The 15,059-nt window shown below is 46.0% G+C and overlaps 1 protein-coding gene across 1 annotated transcript in view; it reads right to left on the reverse strand.

The window, feature by feature from the left end:
• Positions 1–15,059, reverse strand: part of cryl1 (crystallin, lambda 1) — a 140,109-nt gene that overhangs the window by 18,450 nt on the left and 106,600 nt on the right. The window contains exon 7 of the mRNA XM_084314525.1: positions 1,476–1,584. Coding sequence (XP_084170651.1) covers positions 1,476–1,584 — 109 coding nt within the window. The remainder of the gene's footprint in view (positions 1–1,475; positions 1,585–15,059) is intronic.

A 15,059-nucleotide genomic window follows, 5' to 3' on the forward strand; every position in this document is an offset into this window, starting at 1 on the left:
GCTGTTATGGCCTGGCTCCGCCCATAAGCACTTTGAGTGACAGTCAGTCCACAGTCTGCACTGGTAGAGGGAGGGAGGGAGGGGGGGGGGGAAGAGGAGAGTGAGAGAGAGAGAGAGAGAGAGAGGAGAGGGGTGGGAGAGAGAGAGAGAGAGAGAGAGAGAGAGAGAGAGAGAGAGAGAGAGAGAGAGAGAGAGAGAGAGAGAAAAAGACGTTAATGACAAGGCCCCCTCTCTCCTCCCTCCCTCTCTCTTCCTTTCTCTCCCTCTCGGCTCTCGGTGATGAGACGCGGCAGCTTGTGTTTTTTTTCTTCTTTCTTTCAATCTCCCGTTTGCGGGTGTGTGGCGCGGCCGGCAGGTACCCCCCCCCAAGTGCCCCCTCTCTCTCCATCTCTCTCTCCCCTCTCTCTTCCTTTCTCTCCCTCTCGGTGACGCGCGGCAGAGAGAGAGAGAGAGAGAGGAGAGAGAGAGAGGGAGGGGGTGGGAGAGAGAGGAGAGAGAGAGAGAGAGAGAGAGAGAGAGAGGGAGGGGGTGGGGAGAGAGAGAAGAGAGAGAGAGAGAGAGAGAGAGAGAGAGAGAGAGAGAGAGAGAGAGAGAGAGAGAGAGAGAGAAAAAAAGACGTTAATGACAAGGCCCCCTCCTCCCTCCCTCCCTCTCTCTTCCTTTCTCTCCCTCTCGGCTCTCGGTGATGAGACGCGGCAGCTTGTGTTTTCTTTTTTTCTTTCTTTCTTTCAATCTCCTGTTTGCGGGTGTGTGGCGCGCGGCCGGCAGGTACCCCCCCCCCCCCAAGTGCCCCCTCTCTCTCCATCTCTCTCTCCCTCTCTCCCTCCAGAGCGCACGGCCCCACTCCGCCTCGCAGCTGAGGAAGTGGCTTCCTCCACTCGCTGTCTAGTCTAGGTAGAATGGGGGCGGGCATTAGCTCCAACCACAGAGCCAATCGCATCACTGTGCGCTACCCAGAGCCCGAATGACGTGACTCAGGCCTTCAAATCAAAATGGCCTGATTTACTGGAGGAGGAAAGGGGCTGGGCTGAATCTGAGCAATCCGCCAATATGGTATTTAGACACTAAAACACATTGATACGAACTCCTATTACTATAATACAATGCTAGAGACTGAAAAATGACATTTATAGTACATAGCCCCTTTAAACAAGTCAAGAAGAAACATCACAATAAATCAAGAACAAAACAAAACAAGTCCAACAAATTTAAAATAAAGAGGAAGAAATGTCTTTTGTAGTGACTGTGGCAATATAATTTTTTTTTTTATATTCTGTATTTATAATTTTTATTATTTCCATTTTCTATTTCTATTTTATTTCTTCCTTTATATATTTGATTTGATTTAATTTAATTATCTTGTCATTATTGTTATTATTATTATTATTGCTGTTATTGTCCTGTGAAGTCTTGTTTATCATCATTGTTTCATGTGGAAAAAGTGGAAAATAAAAAAATTGTTGAGGGGGTCATACCTTCAGGTGCATTGAGGTGTAATGTTTCCATGGGACCCAGAAAGGCATAACGCATTCCAAGTCCCTCTGACATCACCAGGTCGATGTCCTTGACTGAGATCACTCCATCCTGGTGAAGCGAGAGAAAGCCGAGTTAGACGATGACGACACAATATTATTATTCTTAAATTCAGTTGAATAATTTCAATCCAATACATTCTATTTGATTATATTAATTTCAATAGACTTGATTTATTGTCGTATTGTCGATATGACTTGTGTCAAAAAGTGTTCACAGCTACAGTCTATTTAAAGGAACGCGCCAACTTTTTGGGAAATTTGCTTATTTGCCAAAAGATTGGCGTGTTCCTTTAAGGGTTCAAATAGTACTTTTCAATAGGATTTTCCATAATGTCGCCAGGCAGCAGCTCTAGCTAACATCGCTGAGCAGCGCAACAACATTTAGTTCCAGGAAGATAAAAACCCAGCGCGCCTCATGAAAAAAAATACAAAATCACCGGAGGTTTAAAATTAACCACTTTTTAGATGCGAGGCTTGGGGCCAACCAGTGCCCTTTCTGCCAGGCACAGGCCCATCACAGCTACTCCCACTCCCAGATAAGGTTTCCCTAATAGGCCAATTCTGGGTCCGGAGAATAATGGGACGGGACACACTGGAAAGAGAGAGAGGGAGGGAGAGAGGGAGGGAGAGAGGGAGGGAGTGATGGATGGAGGGAGGAAAGGATGAAGCACAGGATGGAGAGATGGGTGGGTGGTGTGGTGGGAGGGGGCACTGCCAGGCACCGGGGCTAGTCCTCATCTCACATTACTGGATGTTACAGATACCTGCTGGGCGGCCGGGCTGGGGAATCAAAGCTCAGATGCAGATACAGAGTTTGGGTGAATGAGAGGAGAGGGGGGGGACAGGGTCGTCTTTGTTTGCGTCCTGCATCCAACAACGGTCCTGTTATCTGGGCGTCATGAGGTGGCAGAAAGGGGGGGGGGGGGGGGGTGAGTAGGTAAAAGGGACTTTTCCTTCAGCGTAATCATCCAGGCTACCAACTGCTTTCTCAGCTGCTCTGCTTTCCACCACTGGCTCTGCTTCAAAGGCCAGCCTCTGTGTGTGTGGTGTGTGTGTGTGTGTGTGTGTGTGTGTGTGTGTGTGTGTGTGGTGTGTGTGTATATGTGTGTGTGTCTCTGTTACGTAAGAAGCACAATCAGTAATACTTTGTGGACCCCTCTGTTGTAAGACCCCAGGGAATCGTCCTAATGACATTACAAAGGTTCTAAGCAGGTGAGGGGGTTCTAAGCAGGTGGGGGGGGGTTCTAAGCAGGTGAGGGGGTTCTAAGCAGGTGTGGGGGGGGTTCTAAGCAGGTGAGGGGGTTCTAAGCAGGTGGGGGGGGGGGGTTCTAAGCAGGTGAGGGTGTTCTAAGCAGGTGAGGGGACAGTAGGGGATGGGTCCATGTAGTCATAGGAACGGTGTTCCCTGTTACCACTGGGAGACCAATTGCGTTGGTAAGAACAAAGTAGCTTTGTCTCCGCGATAACGTCAGTGAGAATGTTGGGGCCGTCCTTTTCTTTTAATTCTAGTTGCAGTGTTTGCTGATTGATCTACATTCACATTTACATTTAGTCATTTAGCTGAACACTTTTATCCAAAGCGACTTACAAGTCCTGTACAACAAGTCAGCAGGAAGGGTACAACTCTGGCAGCTAAGGGTAAGTGGTATTGTTCGTCAAACAGTGTTGAACTTGAGTGTTACACTCCGAGTACATAGTAGATTACTTAGTAGTTATTAGACAGTGATCCGATTGATCCATTGATCTATTGTACTGGGGGGGAGAGGGGGATGGGGCTGCTTCAATGACATCCCATGTGAGAAATGATATATTAAAGGGTGGCTTCATGCATATAGATTCAACTACACTGGAAGATCTCTATTGGAAAAGCAGGTTGATCTACATTATACAGTAATACGTTTCATCTATGTTTGTGAGAATGCTCCCTATCTTACTATTTGAATGAAATGTAAATCAAGCACTGGCTTATAACATAACAAGATATAACATAACAAGTAAGCAGATGTTCGGCCGTACCTCACAGTATATCTTGTTGAGTCTGAACATTTTCAGGCTCAGTTGAACAATTACGTTTAATTGTGTTAACATTTCTCCCCATAATCCCATTGTACGTTGTACCGTAGTGCAAATGAGTTCACCGTAAATGGATGGTTTATCAATGGTAAAATTCATATAGCGGTTTGATCCTAAACGTTTTACAACTTATGCCGCACATTCACCCATTCACTCACACATTCACACACAGACGGCGGAGGCGACCATGCGAGGTGCCAACCTGCTCACCGGGAGCAATTAGGGGTTAAGTATCTTGCTCAAAAAGACAAAACGACACGCTGCCGGGAGGAGCCAGAATCGAACGGGGAACTTTCTGATTACCAGACCTCTCTACCTCCTGAGCCACTGTCAGAACCCCAGGTCAGAACTCAACTCTTCCTCTCCTTCCCTCCCTCAGATATCCACGTCTCTGAGCGGATCTCGGCCTGTCTGTCTGACATCTCCGCCTGGATAACGACCAACCACCTCAAACTGAACCTAAGCAAAACAGAATTGCTCCACCTGCCGGCCAAATCCTCCCCCCTGACCGACCTTTCCATCACAGTCGAGAATGCAGCTGTGACCGCGTCCCCGACCGCCAAGAACCTTGGTGTTGTCCTCGACGACCAGTTGAACTTCTCTGATCACATCGCAGCGACAACCAGAACCTGCAGATTCCTCCTGAGCAACGTCAGAAGGATCCGCCCCTTCCTGACAAAAGAAGCCACCCAACTCCTCGTCCAATCAACAGTCATCTCCCGCCTCGACTACTGCAACGCACTGCTCGCTGGCCTCCCAGCCACTGCCACTAAGCCTCTTCAACTCATTCAGAACGCAGCGGCCCGCCTGATCTCAAACCTACCGAAGTCGGCCCATGTCACCCCACTTCTTAGGGACCTGCACTGGCTCCCCATTGCTGCACGAATCCGCTTCAAGGCCCTCGGCCTAGCATACTGTGCAGCAAAGGGAACCGCTCCCGCCTACCTCCGGTCAATGGTCTCTAACTACACACCCTCAAGACCCCTAAGCTCTGCATCTTCTGGCCGCCTCAGATCTACTCCTATCCGAGCTCCAGGAGGGTCATCAAAGAGAAGTCGCCTATTCTCAGTCCTTGCCCCACAATGGTGGAATGAACTACCCACCCCAGTTAGGACAGCCGAAACCCATCCAATCTTTCGCCGTCAACTAAAGATGCACTTCTTCAACCATTATCTGAAAAAATATAATAATAATAATATCTAACCCTAACTAACCTTACTGTCATGCACTTGTCCTAATAAACTAACCTACACTGTAGCACTCAACACTTTGATGAACATTGTTACTCAGATGATAGAGTTGTGCCCTTCCTGATGACTTGTCGTACAGAACTTGTAAGTCGCTTTGGATAAAAGCATCAGCTAAATGACTAAATGTAAATGTAAATGTAAACTTGAAACTTGAACTTGAAACTTGAATTTGCTGGGTACATCTTCCAGCCATTGCCCTTGACCAAGGTACAGGCATTACATATGGAGTTGGTCCCTTGGCACCTGTCTGTGGCTGCCCACTAAGTGGTTAGGATGGTTCAAATGGATCAAATATCTTAATCAGCTATACAGATTCACACAGAGCTCGCTGCATTATAAGCCTACTGCGATATGGATTATCTTTTCCCCTCCAATCTGCCGGCTTTGTCCACACTGAACCTAGCAAGACGGTATAAGTGTGTGCGTTCAGACAGAATGCTGTGATGCCGCGCTTCTGAGTCGGAGAGAATAGACACAGTATTCTGAAATAGGTCTCCAAAGACGCATGCAGGCAATGAAAAATACTATCAAAGTGACATGCATAACTCGCAATGATTAGTTAAGCCAAGCTTTCTCCAGGCGTTTGAAAATGTAGGGCAGACCTAGTTGGTAAGGAGAGGATAGGAGAGGAACCTCCAAACCGTCTTTTTTTAAGAGTCCAGGGCAGCGAGTTGATGTACCATGAGCTTGCATCTTCTCACATTGCATATTATTTTAATTAGACATAAAACATGTAGCCTATTATTACTATTATTATATTATTATTATTATATCATGTGGTCAGCCTTTGTTCTATTCATGCGACTAAGCAATATTACCGCGGGTTGGAAGTTTTAGCGTTTTCTCATGTTGCATGTTATTTAAAATCAGAAATAAAACGTGTAGCCTATTATTATTATTATTATTATTATTATTATTATTATTATTATTATTATTATTATTATTATTATTATTATTATTATTATTATTATTATTATTATTATTATTATTATTATTATTATTATATATATTTTTTATATCATGTGAGCTGGTTGGTGGTGCGTGGTGGTGTGCCCTATCCTGCTATGCCGGGATGTCCCTTACACACAGAAGCCAGGACGAAACCGTTACTGTTCCTAATTTATGCAAATTACATGTCATCAGCTTGTGACTGCAACTTGTTCCTGTTCGCGGACGACTCAGCCCTGCTGGTCTCTGACAGGAACATGTTGCAGGTTGAAAAAGCCCTCAGCTCTGAACTCAGCAGAATCTGCACCTGGCTCGCTGATAACAAACTATCATTACACCTGGGTAAAACAGAGTCCATTCTCTTTGGATCAAATAACAAAATTAGCAAGACCAACAGCTTCTCTGTTACAGTGGGTGACAATATTGTCACAAGGAAAGATGAAATTACATACCTGGGTTCCATCCTAGAGGCAAATATTTCCTGTGACAAAATGGCATCCAATGTAATAAAAAAAGTCAACCAACGAACAAGATTCTTGTACCGGATCTCTTCTCTGGTAAACAAGAATACCCTGAAGACTCTAACAGGAGCACTCATTCAAGGGTACTACGACTATGCTTGCACCTCATGGTACCAAAGCACCTCAAAGGCACTAAAAACAAGATTACAAACATCACAAAACAAACTGGTCAGACTACTGCTTGACCTTACTCCTAAAACCCACCTCACCCCTGCCCATTTTGACAACCTAGGATGGCTTAGAGTAGACGACAGAGTACAGCACCTTGCAATGGGCCTGGTCTACAAGATACACTACACCACTAAGGTACCCATGTACATGTCGAAATACTTCCCAAAGGTGAATACCACGACGACAACACCAGAGGGAGTTCCACAAATCATGTTCAACCCAGATTCGGCTCAAACAAGGGACTAAACACGCTTCACAATTATGCCACATCAATGTGGAACGCCCTACCCACAGCCATAAAAATAATGTGAATCCTTACCCACCTAAAAAAAAACGCTCTCAAAGAGAAGGCTGAAATTCGAAACTGGCCCCTGTAAATATCCAACCCCCCCCCCCCACCCAACCCCCTCCAATGTACAGTTTCTTCCCCCTCAAATGTATATACTCTCTTTTAGAAACTGTCTCTTAAACAGTACTGTATATTTGTATATCTTGTGTCACGTACGTGGGTTGTTCATTATCATTATTGCCATATTTGTAACACCATGTAAACATCAGGTTAGTATAATATGTGTTATTTGTATTTGGTGTGTGTCACCTTCTAAACCCTTTTTCTTTCTCCCCTTCCCAGATGCCACTCGTCTCACTGATTGGGCTGATTGCACCTGCTGATTGCACCTGCGGCAGTCAGCCTGGGACGAGTGGTTAAAGCCTGGAAAGTGACACCTCATTTGAATCACTGCCACCGACCAGAGTGGAGTGTAGAGGTGGCCGCTATTTGCCACTATTGAGTGGATGCTATTGAGCACTTTTGTAAAAGCCATTTACCACTGTGTGTGGGCAAATCTTATTGTGTTGGCCTTATCTACCACTTTGTGTGGATTCCCTAACAGGTGGGATTATTATTATATATATTATTGGCCTCTGCGCCATTCACCTCCATTAAGGGGGGTATATATATATATATATATTGTTGGCCTTTAGGCAATTTTTGCCACTGTTTTCCCCATGGGGAACTTTATACTGTGTTGGCCTTTGCCGATACTTGTGTTTCCTATATTACCTGTTTGTTCTCCCCTTACCCTTTTACCCTGTTTGTGTGTGTGTTGTGGGTTTCAATCCCTATAAATAAATATCATTTACCATTTGAAAGACAGTGGGTTTCAATCCCCGCTACAAATAAATATCATTTACCATTTGAAAAACGCCTTTGTTTATTACTTGCCTACCGGGACGCGTCAATACTTTAGGCAACAAACTTGCGTTCAGCGTTTCTCTGATTGGCCACGACGCCCATGTGACCGCGGCAGCGCGAGAGAGCGGCAGTGCGGAAATAGGCTGCATTCTATTGCCATGCTCTGCGACAAACTCTAACCTTAACCAACTCCGAAAGAATGCCTAAACTTAACCCTAACCTTAACCAACTCCGAAAGAATGCCTAAACCTAACCCTAACCATAACCAACTCCGAAAGAATGCCTAAACTTAACCCTAACCTTAACCAACTCCGAAAGAATGCCTAAACTTAACCCTAACCTTAACCAACTCCGAAAGAATGCCTAAACTTAACCCTAACCATAACCAACTCCGAAAGAATGCCTAAACTTAACCCTAACCATAACCAACTCCGAAAGAATGCCTAAACTTAACCGGCAAAAGAATGCACGTTTATAACGAGAAAAAAAAATTGAAGTGATTCGAACTTGTCACCAACGCACCGCAGGCTCCACAGCAAGGCGGCGAACGAGTTGAGCTAACCGTCGATGTTAAAACAGGGGGGATTACGGCTGCATAATGCCGCGGCAGGGCTCCGCTCTGCCGCTGCCGCGTCGCCGCGGGGGCGTGGCTAGGCGCAAGTTGGTTGCCTGAAGTAATGAAGCTACCGGGACCTGTGCTAAGGCACCTGACTGGACGGGCTGGTTTTCATGTACAGCCCGCTCCAGGTATATTTATATGGTTATCAAACCTTTTGTACATGACATCTTGTATGTCATAAATTGTCTGGATGTAACAGTACTGTTTATCTGTATGTCGTATATGTCATAAATGTTATGATGAATTGAAAAAGGGGGACCCTGATGTAAACAAGACGAAAGTCTTTCTCTGGTCTGCATCCCCTTAACACTTTGAGTGCCAACGAAGATAATTGTCGTTAGTTCATGCCAACCGTTGAGTGCCAACGACGAGAAATGTTGTTTTCTTCTTGTTTATTTATTTATTATCGATTTCCATTCATTTTTCATCAATCTAGCCTCACGTTACCAGTGGGGATCTCTCTGAGCTTGAACAGGGAAAATACCGCCCCCTATCGTCTCTCCGGATGGTATTGCACCCATTGGAATGGACTGAATGAAATTGATGGGGAAAAGAAAGTCCGGATTCCACATTTTACTTGTCAGGCATGTAATACGAGCCGATTGCAGTCTTCGCCGACCAGCAGAACAGCGTGGATTATCTGTTTCCAGTACCCAGCGTTGGATCAATAAACGCGATCGATATTTGGAATGGCGATCGGGAATTGGAATAAGCTTTTTGGAGAACATCTGATCTGAGGTAAGGAATCTATTTTACCAGTATTGTGATAATCAGAGCTCTTTTCACAGATATATCAACGTGTCCCCTATATGTGTATGTGGCTGTGTGTGTGTGCGATCAGGAAATAAGATAATCGATTTTTCAGCCCGTTTCTCTAGCGTGCATAAGTACACATATACTATCGATAATCTAGCGTTTATTTGAAAATGATTCATAAATAGGCCGAAAAATGACAACGTGTTATGTGTATTCCAGTAAAGCGTGATTCCTGCAAAATCACCTTTTTTTCTGGAATTTTCAAAAAACTAGCGTTTTTCAAAATGGTATAAAACGGGAATGAACCGATTAAAAAACAATCCGTTTCGACAATGTTGACTGCAAACAAGTCATTGATAAGTGACGGGCGTATTAGACACATAGCCATAATTTAAGATATAGTAAATGCGTTCGCAAATGTGCTTGCTCTCCCATTGACTACAGCGCCGGCACTCAAGCGATAAATAGCACTGGCATAGCTGGCACGGAAAGTGTTAACAATTGTGTGTATTGAGCCGTACTGTATTGTACCCATTCTGCAATCTGTTAATAAAGTTTTCAATCAATCAATCAATCAAACCAACCCGGAAGACGGCAGAATGACCCCCCATTCCGTGTTTGTTCGTTTCACACAGAACGGCATGCTGGGATAATGGGGTGCGATTCCCGGCTCTAATGGGCAGTGTGAAAGGTTGCTTTGTGAATTTGTGTGTGAGATGCATCCGTTTGCATGCTCATATGAAACTTAACCATTCGGTAGTGCGGCAGTGAAAGGGTTAACCATTCAGTAGCGTGGTAGTGAAAGGGTTAATAAAGTGAGTCCTGGGAGCGTCAATACTTTTACCAACTAACTTGCATTTTTCCGCGATCTGATTGGCCACTGACGTTTCTGGTCATGTGACATCTGTGCCAATCGTGTGACGCCTGTTTCTATCACTGGTTAAGCTTAGGCACTCTTTCGAAGTTGGTTAAGGTTAGAGTTTGTCTTAGAGCAGGGCGATAGAACACCAGCCCTGATTCCAAACTCTAACCTTAACCAACTTCGAAAGAGTCGCCTAAGCTTAACCAGTGATATAACTAGGCGTTAGGTATAGTGCTGTGACAAACTGTCAAAAAGGGCTTTAGTTTTTGAGATACCCCTACCGGAGGTAGAACAAAACACAACAATGTTTTTCCTCATCTCTAAGGTCTCCCATATATGAAATGGATTCTTGTATAAAAATATTTTACTGCAAAACTTGTTAAATTGATAGATATTGTTATACACCCCCAAAGGAAAAAACAACCAAAATATAGCCTGGCCGTATGGGAGTTGAGACATATAAACTCATGTAGATTAATAATACAAGCTCCAAGAGCTTTCAGACTTGACATGCTAGCAGTCAGACAGTTGCTTAACCTAATAGAAGAACCTGGATGTGAATATCTATATGCATGTAGGAAATATATACCTATGTACACATACTTAAAATAAGCGGAAATGTAAAAAATGAATATCTATGCAGAATGTTCTCATTTACTTTGTAGTAGCTCTGCCATGGATTGTCATAGAAACACAGATGAGGGCTTTTTCAGAAAGGTGTGGTTGTACTGAATCCAGCAATACCACATGTGTAAATATAGCATGCATGGGAGTTACATCAGTAAATGTATGAGGTGTCCTAAATGAAAGAAAATGAAACATTGACATAATGAAGTCTTCAGTCCAAAGCCCATTATCAGTGGTGAGAAGCATGTTGACAAATTCAATGTTACTGCAAAGTAAAGTCACTTGAGGTAATGTTCTGGTCTATAATGTTAATATATTTATGATACATTTAATAAATTATACATTTCATATGAGACATTTTATGATACTTCATATGGAAACAAAGATCCAATTGAATCAGGTTGAAATTGAAATAGAACACCTTTATTTCAATCTACTGCGTTCTGAGCCCCCTGCTGTATTCACTGTACACACATGACTGTGTGGCCAGGTTCAGCTCTAACTCCATAGTGAAGTTTGCGGACAACACGTGGTGGTGGGGCTGATCTCTAACAATGACGAGAAGGCCTATCAAGAGGAGGTTGATGAACTGGCACGCTGGTGCCGGGATAACAGCCTACTCCTGAACATTGGTAAAACCAAAGAGCTGATCATGGATTTTAGGAGAATACAACAGGGGACACACACGTCACTGCAGATAAATGGGGCTATCGTGGACAGGGTGAGCAGTTTCATGTACCTGGGAGTCCACATCACAGAGGACCTGACATGGTCAACACACATAGATTCTGTGGTGAAAAAGGCGAAACAGCGCCTCTATCACCTGAGACAGTTAAGGAAGTTCAGAGTATCAGGGAAGATACTCCACTCCTTCTATTCCGGGGCTGTAGAGAGCATTCTGACTGGAAACATCACTGCCTGGTTTGGAAACAGCATGGCACAGGACAGGAAGGCCCTCCAGAGAGTGGTGCGCTCAGCAGAGCATACTACGGGTATTGCACTACCACCCCTGCAGGACTTATATAACAGGAGGTGCAAATCCAGAGCCTGCAGAATAATGAAAGACCCCTACCACCCCAACAACAGCCTGTTCAAGCAAGCGCCTACGTACACACGCTACAAGCATAGAGAGACTTCGGCTCAGCTTCTTCCCTCAGGCCATCAGAACACCCACTCACAAGTACACATGAACACACACACACACACACACACACACACACACACACACACACACACACACACACACACACACACACACACACACACACACACACACATGGCAGGGGACACTGAGCAGGCCAGGGCTGTCCAAAGGGAGCTCAAAAAAGAGCTAAGGGCAGCCAAGGTCAGCTACAAGGACAGGCTGGAGGGCAGACTACAGGCCAACAACACCAGGGAGGTGTGGGCGGGGGTTAGGAAGATCACTGGTTTCAAACAGCAGGGCACAGCTGTGGAGGGCCCTCCAGAGCGTGCAAACGAGTTCAACTCGTTTTTCAACCGCTTTGACCAGAGTGGCCTCCCCACACCCCTCCCCCCACCCATCGACACCAGCACCAGATCACACCTACAAAGCAGCCCCCCCACCCCCCACCCCCCCACACCCATCAGCAACGGCACCCCACCCCCAACACCAGCAGACTGCCCACCACCCCCAACCCTGACGATCACAACCAGTCAGGTCAGTAGGCAGCTCTCCAAAATTAATGTAAACAAGGCCAGAGGACCGGACAACACCAATCCCAGGGTGCTCAAGGTATGTGCAGAGCAGCTGGCAGCACCGCTCCAGCATCTTTTCAACCTCTCCCTGAGGCTGGAGAGGGTGCCCCAGCTCTGGAAGACCTCCTGCATTGTCCCGGTGCCCAAGAAGGGACGTCCCAGCACCCCCAACGACTACAGGCCAGTCGCTCTGACGTCACACGTCATGAAGACGTTTGAGAGACTGGTCCTGCAACACCTCAAGCCCCTGGTGCGTGACTCCCTCGACCCCCTGCAGTTTGCATACCAGGCAAACATCGGGGTGGAGGATGCCATCATCTACATGCTCCACAGAGCGTACACGCACCTGGAAAAGCCGCGCAGCTCAGTGAGGATCATGTTCTTTGATTTCTCCAGCGCCTTCAACACCATCCAGCCGTCACTGCTAGCGGAGAAGCTCTCTGCGATGCAGCTGGAGCACGGCTTGGTGGCCTGGATCAAGGACTACCTCACTGAGAGGCCACAGTACGTCAGACTAAAGGACAGTCAGTCTGACGTACTGGTGAGCAACACCGGCGCCCCCCAGGGAACGGTGCTGTCACCCTTCCTCTTCACCCTCTACACCTCAGACTTCTGCCGCAACTCCAGCGGGTGCCACCTGCAGAAGTTCTCAGACGACTCCTCCATCGTAAGCTACATCACCGACGATGATGAGGAGGAGTACAGAGCCCTGGTGGAGAGCTTCGTGGGGTGGAGCGACAGCAACCACCTCCAACTCAACACCAGTAAGACCAAGGAGCTGGTGGTGGACTTCCGGAGGGGCAAGAAGAGGCCCCCCCCGATTCCCATCTCCATCCGAGGGGTGGATGTGGAGATGGTGGACTCATACAAGTTCCTTGGGGTACACCTGAACAATAAACTGGACTGGTCGGACAACACAGAGGCCCTCTACAGGAAGGGACAGAGCAGGCTGTTCTTCCTGAGGAGACTCAGGTCCTTCAATGTGTGCAACAAACTGCTGCAGTCTTTTTACCAGTCTGTTGTGGCCAGCATCCTCTTCTATGCTGTGGCATGCTGGGGAGGCTACATCAACTCAAGGGACACCAACAAGCTCAACAAGCTGGTGAGGAAGGCTAGCTCCGTGGTGGGAGTCGAGCTACCTAGACTTGAGGTGATGGTAGAGAGGGGGATGATAAGGAAGCTGGATGCCATCATGGAGAACCCCTACCACCCCCTCTACGACGAGCTAGTCAAGATGAGAAGCTCGTTCAGCCACAGACTCATCCCCCCCCGACACTCAACTAACCGCCTCGGACAGTCCTTCATACCAGCGGCCATCAGGCTCCACAACAGTGGGCAGCGACTAGCAGCCTCCAGGCCCCACAACAGGGGGCAGCGACAGCGACTGCTACCAGACATTGACCTGGGACTTATAGGAACCCAAGGGGGACAAAGTAGACTACCCTGGTACTTTGATTAATGTATACTCAGTAGATAGTAAATTATTATAACACTACCTCTTGCATACTGCACCTCATGTGACACTGTGAATAATGTGAATATTCCTCAGCTAGTCAGATAGTAAATTATATTGACCATATTGATCAAATTGTTTACACTGCCTGTGTTGTCTTTTACTACCTGTATACTGTGTTGTTTTACTACCTGTACCCCTCCCCCCCTCCCCCCCATGCTGCTATGATGCCTGAATTTCCCCAAGGGGATCAATAAAGGAATATCTTATCTTATCTTATCTTATCTTACACACACACACACACACACACACACACACACACACACACACACACACAGGAAAGAACAGATGTGGTTCTTGTATAGTATAGTTTAGATATAGTAAGTAAAACATAATGACGGAGTTAAAATTGTATATTGTATAGTAGTGTACATAGGAACCAGTGCCTTCTCGGGAATTTAGCATGTCTATTTGTATCATGCACATCTTATGTCTTACCTGTTTTTTTTTCTATGTCTATTTTATTATTGTATTATTGCACAATCAATGCGGGCATGACCACCCACATTTCACTGTATGCCCTGGTATGTATGTGACAAATAAACCTCTTGATTCTAGCAACACATCACTGTCACTCATCCACATTATCATCAGTGACAAAATGTATCATATTTTGGCAGTCAGGGAAAGAGCAAGAGCAAAACTCAGTGGAAGTCAAGCCCACTGAAAGACATTGGCATTAGCTGGCATCATTGCCGTTTCCATCTTTACAGTACAGGTGGGTGATGTCTCGAACTTCCTTAGGTGCCAGTGCTTTCTGGAACATAACAGGTTCAATGGACCCATCTTCTCTGAGCCTCCACCCTCTACCAACTGGGTTCCAGAGAAGATGCTTGGCCAGATGGCTGTGACGCCACACTGCTGTTTGGTACAAGGCTCTCAACACATGTTGCTGGAAGGCATCTTCTGTTGGGGGTAGATTTGCAGCTGATGAATCTGTGGTAGATGCTAGTGTGTAGTGTGTACCTCAGCTCATCCAGGTTGGTGCAAGGACGTCCATTCTCCATTTTCTTTTGGCCATACAGGAGGAGGGCATACTGTGTTCTCTGAAGAGATTCTCTGTGGCCCTGTATTGGTTATGTAGTTGCTGACAAAGCTCCATAGAGCAGCCTTGTTCCCACTGATCCTCAGGTATTTCCTGTAGTTAGGAACAGTTGATTGTCCTGTGATAATATGTGTTGGTCTGCTGGTTTGGATGGTGCCTCTTCTTTGCCTTTCAAGGTCTTTGATTGAGTGTTGATGGTCATATCTGTCAAACACTATAACAACGCAG

The sequence above is a fragment of the Notolepis coatsorum genome, assembly GCF_963971535.1.
Source record: "Notolepis coatsorum genome assembly, chromosome: 5".
Taxonomy (NCBI): domain Eukaryota; kingdom Metazoa; phylum Chordata; class Actinopteri; order Aulopiformes; family Paralepididae; genus Notolepis; species Notolepis coatsorum.